The sequence below is a fragment of the Physeter macrocephalus genome, chromosome 7, assembly GCF_002837175.3.
Source record: "Physeter macrocephalus isolate SW-GA chromosome 7, ASM283717v5, whole genome shotgun sequence".
Classification (NCBI taxonomy): Eukaryota; Metazoa; Chordata; class Mammalia; order Artiodactyla; family Physeteridae; genus Physeter; species Physeter macrocephalus.
The window spans coordinates 82,270,860-82,298,781 of NC_041220.1; the positions used below are offsets into that span (position 1 = coordinate 82,270,860).

General features: G+C 36.4%; 1 protein-coding gene across 1 annotated transcript in view; it reads right to left on the minus strand.

Moving 5' to 3' along the window:
• DTHD1 (death domain containing 1) overlaps positions 1 to 27,922 on the minus strand; it is a 74,919-nt gene that overhangs the window by 19,857 nt on the left and 27,140 nt on the right. The window contains exons 7-8 of the mRNA XM_007120177.3: positions 26,953 to 27,242; positions 19,674 to 19,918 (exon numbers count right to left, since the gene is read on the minus strand). Of these exons, the coding sequence (XP_007120239.3) occupies positions 19,674 to 19,918; positions 26,953 to 27,242 (535 nt within the window). The remainder of the gene's footprint in view (positions 1 to 19,673; positions 19,919 to 26,952; positions 27,243 to 27,922) is intronic.

Below are 27,922 nucleotides of genomic sequence, written 5' to 3' on the forward strand. Positions count from 1 at the left end.
TGTAGATTTTTCTGATAAATAGGTCATTTATTTTGTAGTTAGAAGATATAGAAGTGAGAGTGGTATGAATAATAAACCAAGGGAATGTACATAATTAGTATATTTCCATGTATCTTTACCACAGATTTTACCAGAAGACTTTACAATACTATAGCCAACCAAGTACCAGTTTTCACTGCTTACTCTGCTCTGTATTTATTTCATATAGAGGCCTCTTCAACTAAGTAATAGTTGACATTTGCTTAACTTGAGTTCATTTATTGAATCATAATAATAAACTGTAGAGTCTCAAATTTATAATGTATGACTCCTATAAGATTCTTAGTGGTTTTACATTGTAAATACATTAGAATATTGATCAAAGAAGTAATCTGATACAAAAGATTAATGTCAGCATAAAAACTCTGTGCTTCAGTTATGGGTCCAACATAATACAAATCAAATAAGAGCTTATATCACTGTTGGGTGAGGACATACTGGCATGAAGAAGTGGGCTAGACTTTCGGTTTCCAGTCTAATATGTGAGAGGTTAGAAGTTGCCACTCTGTCCTAAAAAGTAAAAAAGCAGAACAAACTGAAAAATCAACAACTCTCTTTAAATCTATCAGAGAAGTAAGGTCACAGGGCAAACCTCTGTGCCAAATTTGAAGAGACTGACAGGCAGATACAGAGAATCCCAACTTACCAGAGCAGAAACCCACATGGGAAGCACAAACCACCATGGGAACTAGGGCCAGGGTAAGGAAACCTGAACCAAAATTGATAAATTGCTAGAGGCTCAGTATGGATAAGTCCAAGAGTTGTAAACTCCAGGGGGACCCGTCATGGGCGGGGGGAGTTTCCACACTTTTGTGAATTTTACCTCCAGGAGCTCAATCGGGTTCTCATAGTGAACACCTGAGAAAAATCCTGTTGTGCTTCCTGCAGGTAGAGGGGAGAGGAAGCATTCTGAAATATCCCCTAACACTCTGTTCTTCTGAACCAGGCCTGCCCTCTGAAGAAACTATTTAACCAAAGCCTAATATTTTGGTGTTTTATCAGAGCCTAACTGACCTGGGGAAGGGAAATACCCAACTTCAGGCCCCTCTAGCCATCCTGTCCCGCCAAAGCTGGGGGTGGGGAGGAGACTGAGACTGAGAATCAGGGAGACTGAAGTTCACAGGCTCACTGAAGACTGAGACCTAGTCACAGGCCTATAGAACACTTCCCCTCCCTCACACTTACCACCACATCACAGAAGGGCTATTTACAGCAGTTCTTTTACCCAGTATATCACATTCAGCTATCAAGAAAAACAATTACAAGACATACCAAATGGCAAAAAACACAGTTTGAAGAGACAGAGCAAGTATCAAAACCAGTCTCAGATATAGCAGGGATGTTAGAATTATCAGATAAGAATTTTTTTAAAACTATCATTAATATGCTAAGGGCTCTAGAGGAAAAAGTGGACAGCATACAAGAGCAGATGTGAAATGTAAGCAGAGAGATGGAAATTCTAAGAAAGAACCAAAGAGATATACTAGAGATAAAAAACACTGTAAGAGACATGAAGACTGTCTTTAAAAGGATTATTAGTACATGTACATAGCTGAGGAAAGAATTTGAGCTTCAGGATATCTCAATAGAAACCCCAAAACTGAAAAGCAAAGAGAAAAACACAACATCCAAAAACTGTGAAACAACTATGAAAACGTATAGATAATAGGAATTCCAGAAGAAGAAAAAGAGAAAGAAACAGAAGTATTTGAAACAATAATGAGTGAGGGTTTCCCCCAAATTAATGTCAGACACCAAACCACAGAGCCAGGAAGCTCAGAGAATACCAGGCAGGGTAGATGCCAACAAATGAGCTAAATGTGTAACTGTATTATTTCATTCCAAACCCTTAACAGTAGTCTGAAGAATTGTCATCCCCATTTCACAAACGTAACTTGTCCAAGGTAACATGGAACTAATCTTGAAATCCAGGTCTGTCTAAAGCCCTGACTTAAATCGTAAATATTATTGCCTCCAGATAGTGATATCAGCTGCTATTTTATCTACTTACCATGTACCAGTAATTATTCTAATAATTGAAAATATATAATCTTGGTAGAGTGTAGTACATCTATAACCTTGTGAGGTAGTTGTTATACTTACTTTACAACTGAGAAAACTGAAGTTTATTTTTTTAAATTGAAGTATAGTTGATTTACAATGTTGTGTTAATTTCTGCTGTACAGCCAGGTGACTCAGTTATACACACACATATATATATATACATTCTTTTTTCATATTTTTTTCCATTATGGTTTATCATAGAATGTTGAATATAGTTCCCTGTGCTATATAGTAGGATCTTGTTGTTTATCCATTCTATATATGCCAGTTTGCACCTGCTAATCCCAAACTCCCAATCCAACCCTCTCCCAACCCCATCCCCCTTGGCAACCACTGGTCTGTTCTCTATGTCCATAAGTCTGGTTCTGTTTTGTAGACAGGTTCATTTGTGTCATATTCTGGGTTCCATATATAAGTGATATCATATGGTATTTGCCTTTCTCTTTCTGAGTTACTTCACTTAGTATGATCACCTTTAGTTGCATCCATGTTGCTGCAAATGGCATTATTTCAATCTTTTTTATGGCTGAGTAGTATTCCATTGTATACATGTACAGCATCTACTTTATGCATTCATCTGTCGATGAACATTTAAATTGTTTCCATGTCTTTGCTATCATGAATAGTGCTGCTATGAACAAAAGAGTGCATGTATCTTTTTGAATTATAGTTTTGTCTGGGTATATGCCCAGGAGTGGGATTGCTGGATCATATGGTAATTCTATTTTTAGTTTTCTGAGGAACCTCCATACTGTTTTTCACAGTGGCTGCGCCAACTTACATTCCCACCAACAGTGTAGGAAGTTTCCCTAGAAAACTGAAGTTTAGAGAGATAAAATAGTTTGACTAAAAACATACACACTAAGTGGCAGATGTAATATTTAAGCTAACATTTATAAGACTATGGATCCTTTATTTATATAACCTATAAGTTAAAACATACATAAAGTGAAGGATGTGAGGTAAGTCTTTCCCTAGGCCATTCTAGTATCTCTTGCATTATGCTCACCATTCACAAATATCATCATCACTGCTCTTGATTTACAAGCAGTATTAGATGGAGGGAAAGAGCTCAACTCCTAATCATATTTCCTTTAACCTTGTGATTTTATAGGTTTGTGCCTTGCTTGCCTCATTCATAAAATGGCCATGATAATAGTATCTGCTTCATAGTGCCACTAAAGGAAACCTTTAGCCATATCATATAACTTAGAGCAGGGCACCATATGTAATAAGTACTCAAAATAATAGCTGCTATTACTTAACATTTTTCTTTAGAATTACTTTTTTACCTACACAACTACATTTTTAAAAGAAACTATATTTCAGTCATAGGCGGAAATACTATATAACATGTATAAACACACGGAAACCTTAAAAACACAGTTAAAGCAAAACTCTATTTTTATATTCTCTTGTCAGTCAAGATCTCTGAGCCTGAGAGTTGTTCCCTGTTTGTTAACAGGGAAGTTTTGCAAGTGTTAGAGAGAGATAAAAACATGCAAAAACCAATCTGAGATCTACTCAGAAGATCATGGATTAAAAAGGATTAAAAATAAAATAACTGCCTCACCATGTGAATCCATTTTATTCAAAGCTGGTATGTTATTGTCCTAAAAAAAAAAAGCACTTACAATTCCAAAATTTAGGAAAAACATGACTGAGCGTTGACTTTTATTTGCCAGGAATCATATCTTTTACTATCTCCTACTGTAAACATGCATGGAAAGTATTTGTGTTCTTTTAAAACCATAGAGAACATTTTGAGGGCATCTGAATGATAGATCATCAAAAAAAGCAAGGAATGTGAACTCATAACCTAAGCCAGAGAAAGCTGGAGCCTTCATCATGTTAAAGGGATGGCCATTATCTCTGCTCTGAAAATGAGGAGCTATGAGCTGATGTCACTATGTGGAAATAACAGAGGAACTTACTGGGCTGTTCAGAAGTGACTATGCATTTAAAACCAGGATGATAGAGAAAGTCTGCTTCTGCCTCAAGAGCTAAAAATTCCAGATAACAAAGGAAGCCACCATCTGAGGCTATGGTTGCTCTATTAGTTTCAGCAAAAGGTACAAGCACTCTGGCTCTCTGGAAGATCTAGATTTGTCAAACACACTGAAGGGGGACAAATGATATGTGAGGCTATATGACACAGTGACAAAAGTGGCAGACATAAGGAAACAAAAGACCCGGCTTGCACAAGGAATGGGGGAAGTGGAAAAGCATGAGAGAATAATGACTTTTAATACTGGGTCCTCACACAGCCTCTGTCCCTGTGAGGTTATACAAGTCGAGGCAAACCATCTAAATGCTCTTGCTAAAGTCTCAGACTGGTGAAACAAAGATGATGGTTCCTACCTCTGAAGTATGCTACGAGGCTAAATTAAGATGATGTCTGTAAAGGATGTCACCTACACTGAGAATTCAACAAGGGGTGGAGGAGACCCACAAACCAAATGCAATGTGTGGACAATTTTTAGATGTTGTTTTTGAACAAATTAACTATAAAAATAGAAAAGTAAATCAGTAGGTGAATATAGGGCTGGGTAGTAGATGCTATTAAGTAATAGCTACTAATTTTATCGGGTTTTGCAATGGTTTTGTGGTTATTTGTTTGTTTTAAAAGTCCTTACCTTTTAAAGAAACTTATAGAATTATTTACAAATAAAGTTATAGAATAGCTGTGATTTGCTTTAAAATACTCAAACAAACAAACAAACAAAAAACCCTATTAGATGAAACAAAAATGGCAGAAAAATGATGAGTGATGGGTCCACATAGGTTCATTGTATAGTTCCTCTATTTTTGTGTGCCTCTGAAAATTTACACACACACACACACACACACACACACACACCCCTTTTAAAATAAATATATAGAGATTAAAATACACCAGCATCAGTTAGTAAATATCCTGTTATTGTTTTCATCACAGACATTATTTTAACTACACATTCAGTGTAGACTTCCTGTAGGTTTAGTCCACACAATAAAAGGAAGGGCTTCTACATAGAAAGATCTAAAGACCAGAATAAGCCCATGGAGAAGCAAGACTACTGTGGAAAAAAAGTAAAAACTGAGTTTAGAGCAAGAAGAACTGACCCAGAGTGCTCTCACTTGGAGATAAATCTAGGAATTAAGATTTTTGGAAATGAAATCAGGCTGTTACCAATCCCAGAAGAAATGTCCATCCATATCTTGCTTTAGCTCAGATCTTTCTTAGTTTTAAAACTGTACAACTTTTACTGCAACCAAACTTACATTTTGTTTCTTCATTATTTTTTCAATTGCTCCTTAGAAAATGACTCTTTTTAAGGCTTCAATTTGATTATGATTTTGTCAAGAGGAAGGGATTAAGTATCTCTCAGCCTTTGAAGGAGTCAGTCACAAAAGAAGACAGCTTTAGAAAACCCAGGAAACCAGATAGACCAATTCAAGATACCCCAAATGATCTAAAAATCTGGCAGAGATAGAAGGAAGGGGCCCTAGGGATGGCTGCAGGTATAAAGTCAGCAAGGTCTGGATAATTCAGGAAATATATATGTAATACACATGGAACCAGTAAAGGAAAGTTGTCAAAAGCAGTCTGGAATAGGTAAACCTAATTTCTAAATTAATGTCTCCAGATTCATTTTTTTATCTACCAAAGGGTGAAGCAGTAGACATACCACGTGGGGTTGCAGTGAAGATTAAATGACATAATGCATAGAGAATACTTCAAACACACCTGGCACTTACCAAGCACTCTGTCAGTGTTAACTATGGTGAATATGGTGAAAATTTTGCTCACTATTCCAAGCAGTTCTGGCCAAAGCAGATGCTTTTGATGCATAAATGCAGCTATGTGGGAGACCATATTGATTTTAAAAGCAGTTCAACAAATCAAAGATACACAGCACTATTAGAACTTGCATAAGCTTCTACCTTCTCTCTTTATTGTTTCACTTATAAATTATAATCCCAACAAGTTTTTGTCAGTCATGAAGACCTGTCAAGTATCCTGCTCAACTGTGAGCAAAATTCTTTCTAGAATGTTCTAACAGATTGTTTTTAATTTCCTGATTTTTTTTTTTTTTTCTTCTAGATAGGAATAGCCTTTCTGACAGAAAGGGTGATGTGAATATGCCAGGAAAGGCCTGGATAGCTACAAACATCTTCCTCCCATATCTGGCCAGAGTGTGTGAAATCCCCACATTAATCATTCCTTTGAAGGCATGAAAAGCTACTCCTAAATGTAACTGTTAGCTGGGAAAGGAAACACATAAAACTTTTGTCAGCTATTAAGACTCCACCTTTAATTGTTTTATCAATGTCCCCAGCATGCATTCATTTATTCTTTAATAGTTCAACAAAACATTATTGAATGTGTACTAGAGATGGGATTACAAAATTGAATGAGCTATGCTTCCAGCCCTGAGGAGCTCTATCACAAAAGAAGACACTGAGTATAGTGGTTGGGAGTGCCACCATTGGAATCAGACAATCTTGGCTTCAAACAGTAGCTTTGCCATTCTCTACTTATTTCCTCTGGAGCAATCCTCTCTGTACCTCAGTTTCTTCAACCACTGACCTTTTTAGTAAATGGCTTAATAGGTGTAAATGCTTTATCAAGTTACTATCAGGGAATAACAATAAATATTAGTTATTATTATCATTACTTTTCTTATTACATGAATTAAAATTATAACAGACCATAAGTTAGTACATATTCAAAGTGCTTTGGTTGCAGATACAGTGTAGTACCTTATTCTGCCTGGGAAAGTTAAAGGCTTCTTCTAAAGAGATGATAATAGAGCTAAGTGTGGAGGCAGTGCTGTCACAAGGACAGCTGTGGGAAGAGCCACGAGGCAGTTAAGACCACAATATGTAAAAGAAGTGAGACCTTAAGTGGAACTAGAGCAAAAGATGTTAGTTGGGTAAATGTAATATGAAGGGTTCGTAAGGGTAAGTTGTGGGGCTTTGTGAAGGGCCTTATAGGCCAGGGTAAGTGGCTCGGACTTTGATCAAGAGATAAAAAATGCCAATTGAGAAATTTTAGGAGAAGAGTGAAAATCATATTTGTTTTGGAGAAAAACGACTCTATCACTTGTATAGCCTAGAGTAGAAAAGGGGACTGGTGATAGGCCTTCAAGGAGAAAGTTGCAATCATCTACTGGATGGGACAACATTAGGGGGAATAGAGATGAAATGCAAGTTTGAACACACTCCCAAACTAAAGTCGGTGAAACATGAAGTTGTATCATAGGGCAGCAGCACAAACCAGTGTCCTGGGAGCCACCCTAGGAAGCACCCACTCCACAACTTCCTCCATCTCCCAGTGCCCTCTGTGTACCAACCTCCATGTGTGTTTACTCTATCACCAAGTCCATTTGATCCCAAGTCCTAAATCTCTCTCCAGTTCTGCTCTCTACTTGCCATCCTTACTGCTATGGTCTGAACATCAGGCCATCACCACCTCTTCCAAGGACTACTTCATTAGCCCTTTATTTCACTGTTGCTAAGCTTATCGCTTTCTAATTTATTCTTATAGGCTGTCACAATGATATGCTAACAAAATTTGATCATGTCACCCTCCTGGTTAAGATTTTCCAATCACTGGCCTCTACCTATAGGACAAAAGATGAGCTCAATGAAAACTAACTAGATACCTACTTCTTCATCCTCAGTTATGGCCAGAGTCATTCCAAGAATACCAGTGGCTGAGAGATTTTGTTGTCTACTCATATGCTAAGGATCTCTGGTTTGAATCTCTTCTTTGAACATGATCTCTATATCATGAAATCAATCACATTCTTTTGACAAATTTTGACAAAAGGATCCCCCTATAACAATTTCACAGAGACATTTGGATGACCTAAATAAGACATTCAAGGCCCTCCATAATCTTTACCCATCTTATTTCCAATATGATTTTTCCAAATCTTTCACTCAAGCCACATAGGTCTATTCATTGTCCTTTCTTAAAACACACCTGGTGCTTTGCTACTTCTAAGTTTCAGCTCATGGCATCCCCCTTATGTGGAACCCACTGCCTCTTTCTCTCTTGCTCTCCAGAACGTAAATATTCTCTACATCTGTCTTGCTCTGTGAAGTGTCCCCAAGTCACCTCAGCCCACCGGAACTACTCCCTTTTCTGAAGTGTCCTAGTACTTACCATCTCAGCCACTTATTTGCAATTTATCATCAGTTCCTGTCTTGTGATATTACTGTATTGTTGTATTCGATTATTTATATCTTTCATTGTTTTATAACTTTTAAAATGTTTATGCTTTATTTCCTGCACCAGAGTGTAATTTCCTTGAAAGCTAGGACTTTGACATGTATTACTTTATATATATATATATATTTTATATATATATATTTTATATATATATTTTATATATAAAAGTGCCTCCTCCTTTTTAGGAGGGCCTAAAAAGAAATAATACATGAGTAATATGTATATAGTAGGCACTTAATTAGTAATTAACAATTAATTAGTAATTGTTCATTGATATGGCTGATATAGCTACAGGAGAAAAAAGATTTGTAGTTCATGAACTAGAAAATTGTTTGAATTAATGAACATCATTTTTTACTTATTAAATGTTACAATTTTAACAGACTATATCCAAATACATCAATTACCTATTTTTGTTACATTTTCCCAGACAGGAAAGAATGTATGTGCTTCCTTTATAAAAGAATTATTGAAAGTCATATGACAAAACAGTGCACAGTTCTTGGTTTAGTTGTACTGCCCACTGAGCAGAGAAAACCTTCCCTTTTATGGACAGGGGGTTAAGGAGGAAGGAGGAGGAGGAGGGACAGAGATGGAGAAAGGGGAACAGGGAGGGAAAGAGATGGGGGGAGAAGAGGAGAAGAGAGGAGAATGACAAGGAAAGGGAGGGGGAAGCAGAAGAGGAAGGAGAAGGAAAAGAGAAGGGAAAGGTTCTCTTCTGATTAAATCGGTGGGCAAAGCAGTTTCCAAAAAAGAATGCAGTATCCTGTTGCTGACTAAACCAGTTTTGCTCATTTTCTTCCTTTCATATGTCATATACAATATAAAGTCTATTTTTCACTGACATGGTCAAAACTGTGTCTTTGAAGATCATTCTGATGGCTTAGAGGAAGTTTAGACTACAGGTAGGAAGGGCATGTCTAGGCAGTGCCAAGGGATGCCAGCATTGAAACACCGGGAAGAGTGAGGAGGCTTTTAAAACTTTCACAGCTTAAAGAAATTGACATGATAACTCTACTTACCAAGATTCTAGTGACTTTCTTCTATAATTCGTAGGGGATGGAGTATGAAGCAACATAGTATTGTAATTAACTCTTATACAGAAAGCATGAAACTAAGTTATCAAAAATTTTTAAATTACTATTTTAAATTCACTATTGTTATTTTAAATTCACCATTCCCCCCAACACACACAACCGTGATTTCTCTTACAGGTTTTTTAAGATCCATGCTTTTTCTAATCTGCTTTATTAATAGTTACCAATAGCGTTAAAAGTTCCATTTCAGTGTTGAACCTTAATATAATTTTGTAAACTATTACAACTAAAAAGCCTGGGTAGAATTGAAGTGCCTGTGAGTGTAAAAATTTTCAGTAGTGGGAAACTTCTCATTTATTTAATCAGGATTGTTCTCTAGTAGTTAATATCGTTAGGGAAAAAAAAATCAGATAGAAAAGAAAGCCAAGGGACTTCACTGGAGGTTCAGTGGTTAAGGTTAAGACTCCACGCTTCCACTGCAGGGGGCGTGGGTTTAATTCCTGGTTGGGGAACTAAGATCCCGCATGCTGCGCAGTGCGGCCAAAAAAATAAAAGAAAAAAGAAAAGAAAGTCAACCCTGGCAGGGCAGGGAGATGGCAATGAAAGTCCAAAGTGGTAAGAAAGTGGTGATTCTGAAGAACTGAATGTTGCATCAGCCTCTGCATGCTTCCTCCCTTTGACACAGCGAGTTATTTAACGTGGTGAGAAAGTAAGTGTTGAAGCAGTATCATTATTTTCTAGAAATCACATGTCAGGAGTTCAGTTTAAAAAAAAAAAAAAGAGGAAGTTCAGGCTAAGCAAAACTTGGGTCAACAGCTGGCTTACGTAAATGTGAAGGTTATGTATGACTGGGATGCTGCAGCCTCAAACGGAGTCCACAGAAGCAGCCACCTGGAGCTCTTCTCTCCTTCAAAGCAAAGCCTCTGAGCAGACAGGAAGAGTCAGCACTCAAAGGCAGCCACAACGCAAGTTGGTGCAAATAACGGAAGAGCACAGTCACCTATGTGACTTGATTTCAGAAGCACACACGTATTCCACTTCCTGCCACCTAAAAATATCTTTGACAGTTCTCTGAAACTTGCCTTGTTTCTGCCAAAGCACAAATAGACATAATGTGAACTGAATTGACTTGAATATTCTGTAAAATGAGGAAGTTTGAAGCATAACTTAGGAAAAATTTAGAGATAAATCATGCTTCTTTTCAGCCATACATTTTCACATATATTGACTATGTGATCGTTTTCAGAAGATCATATTGAAACGTGAACTATCACCAGGACCCTCTTTGTCTCTCAAACCTCATCCTTTTCTCGGTCCCTTATGTGTGCATTCACCATGATAGTCTTCCTTCGAGTCCTTGATGAGAAGCTTATGCCCATTGCAGTCTGGGTGCTTGCCATTTGCCTCCCTGGGTGCTCTCCTGGCCACATGAGCACACAGGCCTCTTGTCACTGTAACTCCTCAGCTCAGAAGACACCTCCACAGTGAAGTCCTTACTGGCCATCCCATCTGTAAGTGTCCACTGCCAATTCTGTCTATCCTCTGATGCTAATTTACTTTTGTTCTTGATGCTTCTTATGTTCCTCTTTAAACTTTTGGTATTTAACATGCAAGCTCTATTTATGAATTCACCCATTTAACAAACATTTGTTGAGCACCTAACATATGCCAGACATTATTCTAGATCCTTGTGATTCATCGGTGAACAAAACAGATAAAGGTCCTTGCCCTCAAGGAACTTTGTCCTGGTTGTGGAGTGGAGGTGCTCCTATGATAAACATAATACATGAGGAAATACATGTTCAAAGATAAAAATGCTTTCGAGGAGGGCTTCCCTGGTGGCGCAGTGGTTGACAGTCCGCCTGCCGATGCAGGGGACACGGGTTCGTGCCGCGGTCCGGGAAGATCCCACATGCCGCGGGGCGGCAGGGCCCGTGAGCCATGGCCGCTGAGCCTGTGCGTCCGAAGTCTGTGCCCCGCAACGGGAGAGGCCACAACAGTGAGAGGCCCGCGTACCGCCGAAAAAAAAAAAGCTTTCGAGGAAAGAAAAAAATCAGAGCAATTTAAGGAGGATCAGGAGTGTCAGGTTGTGTGTGTTGCAGCTGATTGCAATAAGAAATAGAATCAAGGTCGGCCTCAGAGAGAAGATGAAATTTGATCAAACTGAAGGAGATGAAGGTGTTAGCCGTGCAGATATCTGAAACCAAGTCATTGCAGGGTTTGGAGCAGAGGCAGGATGTGGCTGATGGTTTAAAGACTCACTCTGCCCTCTGAGTTGAGAGTAGTCTGTAGAGAGGCACGGGAAGAATGAGACTGTATACATAGGAACACTACTGTGTGACTGGCCCATGAAGACAAGAAGTGTTTGTTGAATGAATTCATATATGAATGAATGGAATATGGAGGCTGAAGAATAAGAGATCCTCACAAGCATGAAGTAATGGGCTATATGTTCACATCTTTGGGAAACAGACGTAATACATTAAGGTCACATCTTATAATTATTTGTATGTGAATATGTGTGTGTTTATATCTATATTCATATATATGAATATTTACTGCTTGCCTTCTCTGTGGAAAACACTTTGAGTTTTGACAGATGCCTTCACCTAATTTATGCCACATCCATAAATGTACGCATAATGTAGTTTTCATTAATGCTAAGCTCCATATAATGTGACTACTTCCATTTCCTGAAAAATAGCATATTCTAATACTGCCTAGCTGAGATGCCTTCTTTTTAAAATTCTGAACTTTATGGAAGAAGTCTGTTCTCATAAAAACAGAGGTCATGGTTTCAATTCCCATTTAGGTATGTTAGTTTTAAACAAGGAAGAAAATTTCTCCAGCTATAGGGTCTTTCTCAACGCCAAAAAGTTACTTGTGAAAACTTAGTTTAGGCATGAGAAAGGGCCAAAAGAGTGAATCCGGAAAGCCCTATACCAACCAATTTGGAGAAAAAAAAAACAGGTAGCATACTGGCTATAGATTAATATATGAAAGGCAGCAGACATTTAAAATGTAATGTTTTTTAAAAATGCCAATATAGTTTCAAGATGATACATTTCAAGGTTGGACAATTTTAAGGTTTGAAAAATTGTCTAATTTATCTGATAATTTGCAAATAATTATCAAATGTGTACTATGCCTGGCACCGACAATACAAATTGAGCACGACAGTGGATGTGTTTGTATGGTTGGTTGCACTAATTCCCAACCAAGGTAACATCACTCTCAAGGAGAGAAAATCTGCTCTTGGGCAAGACAAAAAAGCTTAAACTTTTAATGTATAAAACATAGATATACGTACAATGCAAAAACAGACATACAGTCTAAAGATCCCTTAGGAAGGCAAAAACAAACAAAATAAGGTTGAGAAACACTTGTCTATTGGAAAGCTAGGGATTAGGATAAAATAAGATAACTGCAGTGATAGGAAAAGTATAGAATGTTGTGGAAACACACACCAGGAACACCTAACTTGGTATGAAGGGGAGGTCGGGAAAGGCTTCCAGGGAGAAGTCACACTTCAGCAGAGCTGTATGGGATGACCAGTAGGGACTGCTCAGGCAAGCAGGTGGAGAGTGTTGTTCTAGAATCAAAGCAGAGGAAGAGCTCATGCAAAAGATATGGACAATCACAAGCACAGACTTTCCTTGAGGAAAATCTATATAAAACCCTTAATTATATAGCTTGGCTAAGTTGGCTAATTAACTCACAATGTCAGATAGGCCACAGAGAAAACACTACAAACTGAAAGTTGAATTTGGGTCACATTTTGTACCTCAAGTGTGTCCTCTCTCACATAGGAGTCTTTCTTTCCATTGTCCACCATCATCACAGTGAGACTTTCACCATTTCCTACCAGAGAATTCCAACAGCCCCCCTTACTTGTCTTCCTCTGCTCACCCCATACGTCAGAACAACACAGCGATCTTAGGAAGTAAAGTGCTAAATCAAGCTACCAAGAGATCACCCCTGATGTATCCTTTCTCTGCTCTCAAATCTTCATGTTGATCCAAATCAGTTCCTTGGCCTGCTAGCTAAGTGTTTTCATAGCCAGGCTCTAAACCGCTGCCGTGAGAGAACTCAAGTATTCCTTTAAGTCAACAGTTCCTAAACTTTTAGAATCTAATGAACTCTATAGACCTCCCCGCATTCATCCAGTCACAAATATTTAGAGTGCCTACAATATGCCCAACACTGTTCTAATTACTGACGCTAGAGCCGGAATAGGGTAGACAAGGTCCTTAGCTCATGGGACTTGCTCTCTCAAGGAGGAAAGTCAAGTCGAAATTAAATAAACAAATAAATAAATCTAATAATTTCAATTGATGATAAGCATTATGAAGTAAGTTTTGAAAGGGTCAGGCGTTAAAGAGTGACTTGAGATAAGGAGATGGAAGAATAAGGATAAGGAGGTGATAGTTGAGCTGAGACCTGACTAATAAGAACCAGTTTCATGACTATCTGAGGGAAGAGACCCCCAAACATAGGGAACAGCAAGGGCAAAGGCCCTAAAATGGAAATGAAAACTCACAGAGGAAAAACCAATAGTGGGTATACACTGCTCTAGCTATATCATTCTTAAAATATAATTTTCAGTATCAGTGGTTTACTAGACTATGCTACCCTACACATGCCTCCCAAGAACTCCAGGATCTCCCCCAAACCAGCAAGTAAAGGGTTAATGTCTCTAGGACCCTGCTCAAATGGCTACTTTCAATGTGAATGACAAGAACCCATGTCCTATCATTTGTGAAATAATTTTAATATCACCTCTACACTAAAGCATGGTATACATGAAATTGTTATACAATTTCCTAGGAGAACCCAAATGTCCTAAAATCCATCCTGTATCCTCGACTAAGAATCCTAGTGTTATCTGCTAAAGAGGAAATAGCATACAGTGGTTGCCTATGTGTGAAGCAGATTTTCTGGGTATGAATCCCACTTCTGGCACTTTCTTAGTCACGGGTACATGGGCAAGTTGCCTAAAATTTTTATGCCTCAGTTTCCTAAAATGAGAACAGTGATAATGCTTCATATGATGTTTGTGAGGATTTAATGATACAGTACATGGAAAACATTTGAAAGATCTTTGGCACATTAGAAATTATTTTAATGGTGGTTATACGAATTCTGAATTCCTGCCTACCATCCCCGGTCAAATTCATTCCATTTCCTTAGCCTAACATACTTTCTTCTTCATTCCCAATGGCCAAATTTCTACAAACTTACAAAGCTCAGGTAAAATGCCACAACCACCATGAATCTTCTATTGATTTTAGCTTCCAGAAAAACAATTTCCCTCCTCTGAATAACTATTCGTACACTGTTTATACCCTTAGTCTAATTATTCACAATCTTACAAGGTGATTTTGTATACATGTTTTGCATACTCTGCTAGATTGTAAACAATTTTGAGCAATGATGTCCTATAGAAATATAGTTTGAAACACATAATTTCAACTATTCTAGTTAGCCACATAAAAACTTTTTAAGCATATGAGATTAATTTTAATAATATATTTTTGTTTAACTCCATAACCAAAACTTACTATGAAATCATTATGAGCAAAATAACGAAATATTTTCTATCTTTTTGTACTAACTCTTTGAAATCCAATGTGTATTTGACACTTAAGGTACATCTAAATTTGGACTAGCCATATTTCAAGTGCTCCATAGACACATGTGGATAGTGGCTGCATCAAGGACAACATAGCTTTAGGGCATGTATTATCCTATACAGCTCTGTATTTATCAGAATGCCTAGCATAGCACATTTCCTATTTCAGAAGTTCAAATAATATTTGTCAAATTAATGACTTACTTTACTAATTTATTCAAAATCAGTACAAGATCTAATCCCATAGAAAACATGTTTCTGCTATTCATAACACAAGTAAAACCATGTAAAACTACTTCTGGCTTTCTTTAAATGATAAAAAGTTTGTTCTTCCTCTGGAGTGATAAATTTTTCAGTTATATTCCTCATTAGAATATAGTTTAGAAGTACAAGTCCTGGATCACTGAAAGAAATAGTACATATAACAATAAAATTATTTACTTTTTGTTTCATGTGTTGAGAGAATTCATTCCTACACTCCTGATAAGAATAAGAATTTTAGAAAAAAGTAATTAACTCTTTTTAAAAATTGAGGTAAAATTGGTATGTTATCAATACATTATATACGATTCAGGTGTACATTACAATTTGATATCTGTATACACTACAGAGTGAACAACACCAAAAATCTAGTTACCAATCACCATACAACTGACATCTTCAACCATTTTGTCCCCCAAACCCCCCTCCTCTCTGGTTGGTAATCACCAATCTGTTATCTGTATCCATGAGTTTGTTTTTGTTTTGGTTTGTTTGATCATTTTTTTGTATTTTAGATTCCACAGATGAGTGAAATCACATGGTATTTGTCTTTCTCTGTCTGCCTTATTTCACTTAGCATTATACCATAAAAGTCCAGCCATGTTATTGCACATCGCAAGATTTCATTCTTTCTGTTGCTGAGTAGTATGCCATTATGTATATATACCACATCTTCCTTATCCATTCATCCATCAATGGACACTTAGGTTGTTTCCATAGCTTGGCTATTGTAAATAATCCTGCAATGAAGATAGGGTGCACATATCTTTTCAAATTATTATTTTTGTATTCTTTGGATAAATACCCAGAAGGGGAAGAGCTGAATCATATGGTAGTTGTATTTTTAATTTTTGAAGAATCTTCATACTGTTTTTCATAGTGGCTGGACCAATTTACATTCCCACCAACCCCAAAGTGTATAAAGGTTCCCTTTTCTCCACATCCTCTCCAATACTTGCTATTTCTTGTCTTTTTGACAATAGCTATTCTATACAAGAGGTTTGAGATGATATCTCATTTTGGTGCTGATTCTTATTTCCCTAATAACTAGTGATGTTGAATATCTTTTCATATGCCTATCAACCATCTGTATGTCTTCTTTGGAAAAGTGTCTGTCTGGTTTCTCTGCCCACTGTCTAATTGAGTTGCTTCTGTATTTGTTGTCATATTATATGCATTCTTTATATATTTTGGATATTAACCCCTTCTCAGATATATGATTTGTAAATATTTTTTCTCATTCAATAGGTTCAACTTTTATTTGGATGATGATTTCATTCACTATGAAGAAACATTTTAGTTTGATGTAGTTGAATTTGTTTATTTTCATTTTTGTTTCCTGTGCCTTTGGAGTCAGATCTACAAAGACATTGCTAAGACCAATGTCAAGGAGGTTATGCCTATGTTTTCCTCTACGATTTTCTTGGTCTTACATGCAAGCCTTTAATCCATTGTGAGTTAATTTTTATGCATTGTGTAAGATACTGGTCTAGTTTCAGTCTTTTGCATGTGGATGTCCAGTTTTCCCAGCATGATTTATGGAGGAGACTATCCTTTCTTTGCAGTATGTTCTTGGCTCCAATGTCATAATTTAATTGTCCATATGTATGGGTTTATTTCTGGCTTCTCAGTTCTGTTCCATTGATCTGTGTGTCTGTCCTTATACCAATACCATACTGTTTTGATTACTATAGCCTTGTAATATAGTTTGAATCAAGGTGCTTGATCCCTCCAGCTTTGTTTTCATTCTCAAGATTGCTTTGGCTATTTGCGATCTTTTGTGTTTCCACACAAAGTTTAAAATTATTTGTTATAGGTCTGTGAAAAATGCCTTTGGAATTTTGATAGGGATTGCATTAAATCTGTAGATTGCTTTAGTTAGTATGAACATTTTGACTATTTTAATTCTTCCAATCCATGAGCACAGGGTATTTTTCCATTTATTTGTATCTTCTCCAATTTCTTTTATCAATGTCTTACAATTGTTAGTGTAGAGGCCTTTCACCTCCTTGGTTAAATTTATTACTGGCTTTTTTTTATACAATTGTAAATGGGATTGTTTTCTTAATTCTCTTTCTGATAGTTCATTATTAGTGTATAGAAATGCCACAGATTTATTTATATATGGATTTTGTATTCTGCAACTTTACTGAATTGATGAATTAGTTCCCACAGTTTTTGGTAGTGTCTTTAGGGTTTTCTATATATATTATTATACCATCTGCAAATAGTGACAATTTTACTTTTTTAAAAAATTTGGATTCCTTTTACTTATTTTTCTTGTCTACACTACTTTAGATAAGACCTTTAGTACTAAATTAAATAAAAGTGGCAAGAGTGGGCATCCTTGTCATGTTCCTTATCTTAGTGTAAATGCTTCAGCTTTTCACCATTGAGTATGATGTTTGCTGTAGGTTTGTCATGTATGGCATTTATTATGTTGAGGTAACTTTTCTCTATACCTGCTTTGTTGATAATTTTTATTATAAATGGATGTTGAATTTTGTCAAAATTTTTTTCTGCTTCTATTGAGATGATCATATGATTCTTATCCTTTATTTTGTTAATGTGGTATAACACATTGATTGATTTGCAGATGTTGAACTATCCTTGCATCCCTGGGATAAATCCCACTTGATCCTGGTGTATGATTCTTTTAATGTATTGTTGGATTCACTTTGCTAACATCTCGTTGAGGATTTTTGCATCTAAGTTCATCAAGGATATTGGCCTGTAATTTTCTCTTTTTCATGGTGTCCTTGTTTGGTTTTGGTATCAGGGTAATATTGACTTCATAAAAAAATTTTGGAAGCTTTCCCTCCTTTTCAATATTTTGGAAGAGTTTGAGAAGGATAGATAGTAAATATTCTTTTGAATGTTTGTTAGAATTCATCCATGAAGCTGTCTGGTCCTGGACTTTTGTTTGCTGGGAAGTTTTTGATCATTGTTTCAATCTCCTAACAAGAAATCAGTCTATTCAGATTTTCTATTTCTTCATGACTGAATCTTAGAAGATTTTTTGTTTCTAGGAATTTATCCATTTCTTGTAGGTTGCCTAATTTGTTGGTATATAATTGTTTGTAGTAGTTTCTTATGATCTTTTTTATTTTTGTGGTATCAGTTGTAACTTCTCCTCTAGATGTAACATTTATAAATATATATGCAGACAGTATAGTAGCACCAAAATAAATAAAGCAAATATTAACTGACCTAAAGGGAGAAATTGACAACAATACAGTAATAATAAGGGACTTTAATATTCCACTTACATCAATGATAGATCATCCATACAGAAAATTAATAAGCAAACATCAACTTTAAACAACACATTAAACCAAATGAACCTAATATATAGAGAGAAAGAACATTCCATCTAAAAGCAGCAGAATACACATTTTTCTCAAGTGCATGTGGACCATTCTCCAAATAGGTCACGTGTTAGGTCACAAAATAAGTCTCCATAAATTCAAGGAGATTGTAATCCTGTCAAGCATCTTCTGCAAACAACAGTGACATGAAACTAGTAATCAACTACAAGAAGAAACTGAGAAATTCAATAAAATGTGGAGATTAATCAACATGCTACTGAATAACCAATGAGTCATTAGGAATTTGAAGACAAAATCAAAAACTACACAGACAAATGAAAACAGAAACAGGACATACCAACATCTATGCTAAAGCAGGTCTAAGAGAAAAGTTCTTGAAGATACAGGCTTACTTCAAGAAACAAGAAAAATTGCAAATAAGCTAACTTTACACATGAAAGACCTAGAAAAAGAAGAACAAAAAAGTCCAAATTTAATCAAGGAAGGAAATAATAAAGATTAGAGTGGAAATAAATGAAAGAGTCTGAAAAGACAGTATAAATGATCAATGAAACTAAGAGTTGGTTCTTTGAAAAGATAAACAAAATTAACAAAACTTTAACTAGACTAACCAAAAAGAAAAAAAAAAAGAACTCAAATAAACAAAATCAGAAATGAAAGAGTAATTAACTCTTAAAACAAACGTGCAGGATTTGGTAAGTCTCACTGAAAATATTTTGATGTCATTTTCCTTGTCACCACATGATTTTTCGAAAATTGTGTTCTGAAAGGTATTCAATGTTTTTATAAATGATTTTTTTTAGTTACTCAGAATCAGTTACAGAAAATGAATGACATTTTTTCAATAGTCATTAACAACATACTGTCAGGACCAGACCAACTTGAATTGTTCCTATTACAAAGTTGATATGGAAGAAAGTAGAAATCCTGACATGCATTCTATCACTCTTGTAGCTTATCCTTCCTTATCAACATTATTCCTATCTTTCCTTTCAACCATAAGTATCCATATTTATGCAATATTGAATTTGGTAGAGAATTATAGAGAATTAACAAAATACAGTAATTAGGAAAGTAAAATCACTCACCTTTGGCAATTTCAATGGTAATTTGCAAATTGGCAACTGATAATTGTTTTCGTTAAGTATGAGAGATTGATCCAAGTTGTGGACTATCTTTTCTTTAGCTACTTTATAAACTACAATGGTACCCTTGTAATGAGGGCAGCTATAATTTCCAAATTCATCCACCTCTTTGATTTGGAGTTCCAGTCTAGGTTTCCTTTGTAAATGAAAAATAAGCTTGTAGTCTTTTCCATAATCCTTCCCATTGCCTAAATGGAAGTAAAATGCATTTGTTACTATTAATATATACCACTGTTTTTTTACTTACTTTAAAAAAATCCAAATAATCATTCATTTTTAAAAATTTGTCTTTTTTGTGTCAATACCTCTTGTCAAAACATAACCTAATAAAGCAGCACTAGGCTGAGACTGTATAAATTACTAAAATGATTCTCATCTATATTTGGACCAGGTGCTCTCTGGCTGCTTCTAGATCTAATAATCTTTGATTTTCTTTTTCTTTTTTTAATGCATTTGTGGGAGTCATCATTAATCTGATTTTCTTTATCTATTCCATTTTGCTACAACAAGAAACCACTGGAAATACTCATCTCTTTCTCTACATAGAAAATTATTTTCACTTTTTAAGAATGATATTTTTCCTTTCGCTTAACTATTCATATCACATTGCACACCATCATGACCTCACAACAGACATTCTAGAACTGTGCTCTCCTATACGGTAGCCACTAGCAAAATGTGGCTTTTAAAATTAAAGTTAAAACTAATTAAGATAAAAATTCAATTCCTTCGGTGCTCTAGCCACATTTCGAATGTTCAATAGCCACATTTGTCTAGTAGCTACCATATGGGAGAGTACATATATAAAACATTTTCACCATGCAGAAATACAGTGCTGTTCTAGAACTTCCAAACGGAATAGTTTCTAGATTTAATAGTAACTGAAATTTCTATTAAAACCTGGTGAATTCTCCCCAAACAAGCATATGTAAAAGTCTCCTCAACTGTCCACTGAAAATAATGGAGCTTTAGTGAACATAACATTTCACTCTTGGGGGTTTTACCATGACAGTCAGGATATTTCACCTTCTCATTGCAACAGTAAAACAGACACTACGATATTCGTAAGGCAAGTGTGCATTACCCTTAGCAAAATTTAAAAGTAAGCTGTAATGTAGTGGTTATAATATGTTTCTGACATAAAGATCTAGATCCACGTTCAGCCTCTAATATTTACCTACGCCGTAATATTTATCCAGTTCTTGCACATCTCTGAACTTCTTGGAGCCTTAACTTCCTTACCTTTAAAACGAGAAGTAAAACTTACCTCCTAGGATTGTTCTGGGAATGAAATGAGGCAGTATGGATAGAATGGTTGGCACAGGGCCTGGCACATAATAAAGGCTCAGTAAATAATAGCAATGACAGCAAATGAGAAGAACGAAGACGGATTCTTACATTGTTTTGAATTTGTATGACAAAAAACAGCCCACTTAAATTTTTAAAAAAACTGTCAATATGAAGCTTTTATATCTAAGTTGCAACTTTCTGCTGCTCTCAGAGGCCTGGAAGTTGACTGCCCAGAGCTTTCTCTTTCTCGCTCTCTCTCTCTCTCTCTCATGGGAAGCTTTCCCTCTTGCATTCTGTGAGAGATGTAGATGACACTAATACTTTTCTCCTTGTTGTGACTGCTAGAGGTCATTTTGGTGAATTTCTAAAGCACAATTAAATCTAGAATTAGAATAACTCCAGGTTATGGAAGGTATAGGAGTATGTCCCTTTGCTTAAGTCTACATTTTAGAAGCAACCTGGCTCCTTGAACAAAACAGATTCCTAGGACATCCTAGGACAGTCATGTCTAGCCAGGGTTTGCTTTAAAAGTTTCATTCCGGTAAGAAAGAAAAAGAAAGGGAAAAAGAAAAAAAAGAGAAATTATTTGGAGTCACTGAAATGTCATCTAGTAAATAGTAAATTAGAGTTTCTAGATCACTGTGGGAACACTTAGCAAACTTCTACTTCCATGTCACTAGAGTACTACCAATAAAAATGTTGCTACTTTTGTCCCAACAGAATATAATTTAGTAAATTTCTCCTTCCACCCCTTGAACGATACTCCCTGCCAGGTATACAATTACTTACAAGGGATAATGTAAGTATATAAAGTATATAAAGATTGGAGGATGAGGCGTAGTCACATTGGTTCTACCTATTTCTAAAACTTATTTACCTCGTATTGCCAGTTAATTTTAAAAAATAAAGATTTGTAATGTAAATCTCTAAGAATCACATTTATATATGAAATAAGGATGAAATTATTGAGGATTTACTAGTAATAAATAGCATGATCTTAGTGTTATCAAAGAAAGTATTATGTAGACTTAAGTTGGAGTTTCATTGTTGCTAAGATGTAACACTATATTTTGAAGACCTTTTGTCACAGAAAAAAACAGAACCAAAAAATGAACAAATAGCACAAAGAAATTGCATTATTTTATTTTTTTCTCCCACTCTGGCATATTTAGAGAAGTAAAACCAAAAGTCACTCATTACATACCAAAATTATGAAAGCAATCATTAGTTGACATTTTGAGAACCTCTTTCTCATCAACATATTATGTACATAGTTCCTAGTAGGGATCGTAAGATAGGAGCTATACAATAAATATTTGTCATTTAAAGAACTAAATTATTTATTTATTTATTTATATTTTGTGAGTTACTAGATATTTCTTATAGCAATGTATTTTCTTCTCAATAATGCGTATTGGAATATTTTTCATTGAAGACATAGGAAGTACAAACATAGACCTATATGTTTTTGCTTAGAAAAGTCACATGAAGAAGTGACATGCTACCAACACAGAGAACCAGAAGACTCTCATGAGAACCACTGGCTCAGGATATTTCTGTGTCCTAACACCTCTCCACCAGTTCTAGGTACTTTCACCATAAGCATCTTTGCTGTAGACATCTTTGCCACAAGGCTTTTTTCCACCACATTTTTGCCATATAACTATCTGGCCATAAGGCAATTTTGCTGTAAAAGGTAAAATAACTGGTTAACAGTTTGGTTTGACATATACAACAAAAAAATCATGACAGATGATGATGTTTTACCCCAAGAATTGGTTTCTTATTTCGAAACACACTACACTGGGGGGGAAGGAGGCTGAGACTGAGAGCCTGGCAGGCCCAGAGTTGAACCCACATTTCCCATAGAACTTTGGAACATCTGTCAACAGACATGTGACAATATGCAAAGGACAAACAGTGTAGAAGGTTTTGCAATGCAACACAAAGCTCAGTTACAAATATGCTTCCTAGTAAATGGAAACTGATACCTCTCTCAGTGAAGGATGAAGTTTTAGTGAATAAGAAAAAGTGCGATGCCAAACCGAAAGAGGAATAAACAAGTAAAAAAAAATGTATAAAATACTATGAACAAAAGACTTGGAAACAAGTGCTTAGGTACAACCCACAAAATAAAATCAGTTATCTGTGCAGCATTGTCATGAATCTACACACATTTTAATTGTATTTAAATATTTTGTGTCGCAGTAAAGTCTTTATAATTCTGTTATTCATTTTTCATGTTTCATTATGTGCTTTTAAATGCCCCTTTTTTATTTTTTGCCATTATACCTTTTATGGCAAAATTGCCTTATGGCTAATTAGTTATGCAGTAAAAAATGCTTGTGGCAAAGATGTCTATGGCAAAGATGCTTATGGCGAAAATACCAGAAACAATTTCTAATACCTTTGCCTCTAAGCCTCCATCATCCTTTGCTTGATTCATTGCAATAGCTCATTAACCTGTCTCCCTGCTGCTACACTTGCCGTATACCATCTAATCTCAACACAGATATAATCTGACCCAGATCATGTGTTGCCCCTGTTGAAAACCCTTCTTGGCTCCCCACTTCATTTAGAATAAAAGGCAAAGTCCTTGAAATGGCCTTCAAGGCATGACCAGTACCTACCTCATCTCCTCCAACTCTCCTCTTCATCCCTCTCATCCAGCCATCCCAGCCTCCTTGCTCTGCCTGGGACAAATTCTCCTGGGGTAGGATTATGGCTTGCTCTCTCATCTTCAAGTCTCTGCTGAAACGGCACTTTCTCTGATGAGTCTATTTAAAATTGCAAATCTGCCACTCTCTGAGACTTTCTATTTCCTTTCCTTTATTCTTCTGTAAGGAACTTTCCATCTCATTAAGCTGTACATTTTATTATTTATTTGCTTCTTCTCTGTGTCTCTCCAGTAAAATATGATGTACATAAGGACAGGGAATCTTTGTTAAATGAGTAAAAGGAAGGTCATTCTAACATTCTAACATGTGTGTCTGGGAAAACTATTTCTCTGGGCCAAAGGGCATTTGGGGCAACTTGGACACACACAGACCTCTTTGGGGCATTACTCAATGTTATGAGTGGTGCTAAGGTGTCATTATATAAAATTCTGTCTGCCCGTTTCCTAGCACTTTATGAATTTTCTGAGCACTGGGGGCTTAGATGTGATGCAATAGAAAGCTTAAGTGCTGAATCAACAGCTCTAACCTAGAGAGAGAAAGAAGATTCTAGCTGTGTCCAGAAGAATGCCAAAGGCCAATATAAAAACCAAAGGAACACCTATCTTATTTTCTCATAGAAGTAGAAATTATCTCCATGTCCCAAGGTCCTCAGTCAAAAGAATCATCTGTATTCTATATAAGGAATATAGAGATTGTGATATTTCTCAACGAGCAGTCATCTAAATTTATTAATTAAAGTTTTAAATACTTTTAATCACATAATACTATAATGTTAATTTTGTTCCAAATCTTTTGTCTGCATTCTTCAAACAAATACTTCTTCTAGCTTTTAGGCACCTCCCTAAAATAAAGCAAACCCACCAATAAAACAGGCCCTCCTTTCATGGCACTGTAGTCAGAGACACTGACATTGATCAAACAATTAAAAAATAAATAGAAGATTATATCTATGACCATGTCCACTAAGAGAATTACATAAGGATCTGAATAAGTAAAATAAGAACAGATGTAATCAGGAAAGATAGGAAAAGCTTCTCCAAACGTGATCATTATAAGCGAGATAGGAAAATACAGTAGGAGATGACTGGAGAAGAGGGTGGGGATGGATTGAGGGGAGGACCTCCAGGCCGACAACCTCTGGCAGTTTGTATCTGAGATTCACAGAGGCTACCACAGGCCCTGATGGAAGGATCAGGTATCAATTCTTTACTGAGGGTCTTGTTCCTCTTAGATGGAGAAAATCCAGTGAAGCTCCAGATCTGGCCATAAGTCTCTAGAAAAGGCACAGGAGAAAGGATCCTGGCATCCTGACTGACTCATTTTCTTTGAGTGAAGAGTTCTTCTTCATTCCTATATGGAGGGACTGCACACATGCTGCCTGTCTCCAAGTACTCTTATTTTAGCATATACTCCCTATTCCCCATTATAGGCAATAGTACACTCCACCGTTGCCTATGAGAAGCACGGTAACTCTCTCCTGTGTGGAGCAGGAGGTAAACACAGCTGCTGTCCCAAGCACTACAGGAAGTCATTTGCATCACTAGTTTGGGTGGGACACCTCCAGGTTTTGACTCTCTCTTAGAGGGATTATCCTAGCGTAGTTTCTACTCCGGAAGCCAAGTAGGAAGGGATATCTTCCACCCTTCATTCCTCTCCTCCTCTCCTTTCCCTTCCCCTTTTTCTGACATTTAGTCACTCACTCCATAGGTCCCATCAACTGGCTCCGATGGCTGAGATTCTGCATGCGAAAGTGGAAGACATACTTCAAATTGGGACGCTTTGAATCTCACTTATTTCTGAGATACCAAAAAAAGGGCAGCCTCAGCTTTAAGCCACATCATTTTTGAAGCCACAGAGAGCAAAGAGCCAGTGGAGCTTACAGTAATTTCCAGAATTAGAGAGAAAATAGGCACCATGTAAAAAATCAATGAGATCTATATTAATTTATAAGTAAACAGAGACTCTTACTTCAAGTCAAGTCTATCACAGGACTCCTGGGCCAGAAATTCCCACAAAACCCATTCCTGAATTTCCCCCACACCTCATCTTTACATGCATGCTGTTCGATATTATTCTGCCTCAAGGAAAGGAGTTAGAAAGGAAAAGCGGTTGAATCAATAAAAAAGAAATGTCTGTGATGGCAACTCCCCCAAAGCTCTCTTTCTCTCTTCTCTCACACAGCTCTTTCCTCTCTGTGTTCTTCTTTTTCTTCCTTTTCTCTTTCTCTCCTTTTATCTCTTCTGTCTCGCCCATTCCCTCACTTCTCCCACATCTCCTGCCACCTCTCATAGTCACTCACCCTGTTTGTCTTCCTCAGCATCATCATATATTCATTCATTTACTGCATATTTATTGAAAGCCCTTGATATACCAGGCACTATTCTAGGCTCAAGGGTACACGGCAAGAAAGATACAGTCACTGCCCTAATGGAATTTACATTCCAGTGAAGAACATAAATATAGGAATGAAAAGTATATAAACAAATAAATAAGTAATTTCAAGTTGTGGTAAGATTTATAATGGAAATAAAAGATCACTAGATAAATATAAAGATAAGAGGTAAGCAGGGGTATGTCATCTGGATCTGAGGTTCTTAACCACTTTTGTGCCATGGTCCCTTTTGGACTTTGGTGAAGCTTATTGATTCCTTCCCAGCGTAGTCTTTTAAATATATAAAATAGAATAATTGGAATTATAAATAAGACAGTTATGCTGGAATATAGTCTATCCACACATCTCTTGGGAGTCCACTGACCCCACGTTAAATTCTTTGTAGGATAACGTAGAGTTTGGGTATTATTTAAAGTGGAATAGGAGGTAATTACAAAGTTTTAATCAGGGGAGTAATAAAGTATGACTCATATTTTTAAAAGATCACTGTTATTACTCTATGGAAATATTGATACATTCCATTTCACATGGCTAATAGTGAAAACAGAGGAATATTTAAGAGGCAACGACACTGGTGTAGGAAAGAGATGATCCTAGCTTGAACTCAGCTATACAAATTATGGAGAAGATTATTTCTAAAAGTGTCACTTAGAGTCTGCCCATTAAGGAATGTGCATGCCCTAAAAAGAGAAGAAACAGACTGGAAAGAAAGAAGTAAATAAGTCCTTTTTCTCTTCCTACTTTTCCAAAGCTTCCCCTCAGTTCTTTGAAGATTTCATTAGTAAAACATGTTTAGTGGACTCCTTCTGAAGCTTGTGCCTGATAGCCCATAGCATATGCAAAAAGATTTCTTGATACTTACTTGAAGCCAATATGTTTCCAGTAAACCTTAAAAAGAGTTGTTCTCCTTCTTTCACTTGGAAATGGCGAGATGGCTCTGGAGGACCACTAGAGGCTTCCAAGCGCAAGTTCCTAAGCACCTGATGTAAATCTTTAGAAGGCACCACTAAAATAACGATTCTATGTGGGTTGTCTTTCTGGTGATAAAGTACAATGCAAACTGTGATGCTGAGCATAGCTTCCTCCAAAGACTTCACAAAAGAAACCAAATGGCTATTGTCCACAATGGAAGACGGGTGAAGCACTATAAACCTGCATGGAAGAAAGAAGGAGTAACCTGAGGGAAACAGCCAGTTTCAAAAATATCAAGAATAACTAATAACAGCCCCCCAAAGCAATGATTAACCAAACCTCCTTTAAAAATCAAGCATTCTGATGATTAATTGATTAAATTCCTGAACTACTTGAATGAAACTCTTGGCAGTCAGGAAACCAGCTTAAACAAATCAAGTTCTAAAACAGATGCCCATAAACAAAGAAGTCATCCAGCCTCAGCTTAGCTCTAAATATGGCAGCATATTTTAAATTATATTTTAACTAGCATTACCAAAGAGAATTACTTCAAAAAGAGAAAGATAATCCAGATAATCTGTTTACTATCAATAGGACACAAAATATATGTCATTATTAAGTGGGGATTGAAATATTAATCTCTGTCACTGTGTGATAAGAGTTGTTATGGTGGACACTGTATGGGTTGAATTGTGTCCCCTCCACCCAAATCCTGTGTTGGAGGCCAAATCCCCAGTACCTCGGAATGCAACCTTATTTGAAGATATGGTCTTTGCAGAGGTAATCAAATCAGTGTGAGGTCATTAGAGCACACCCTAATCCAGTATGACTGGTGTCATAAAAAAGAAATTTGGACACAAATGCACATACAGAGAGAATGCCGTGTGAACATGAAGTGAGCCATCTATAAGCCAAGGAAA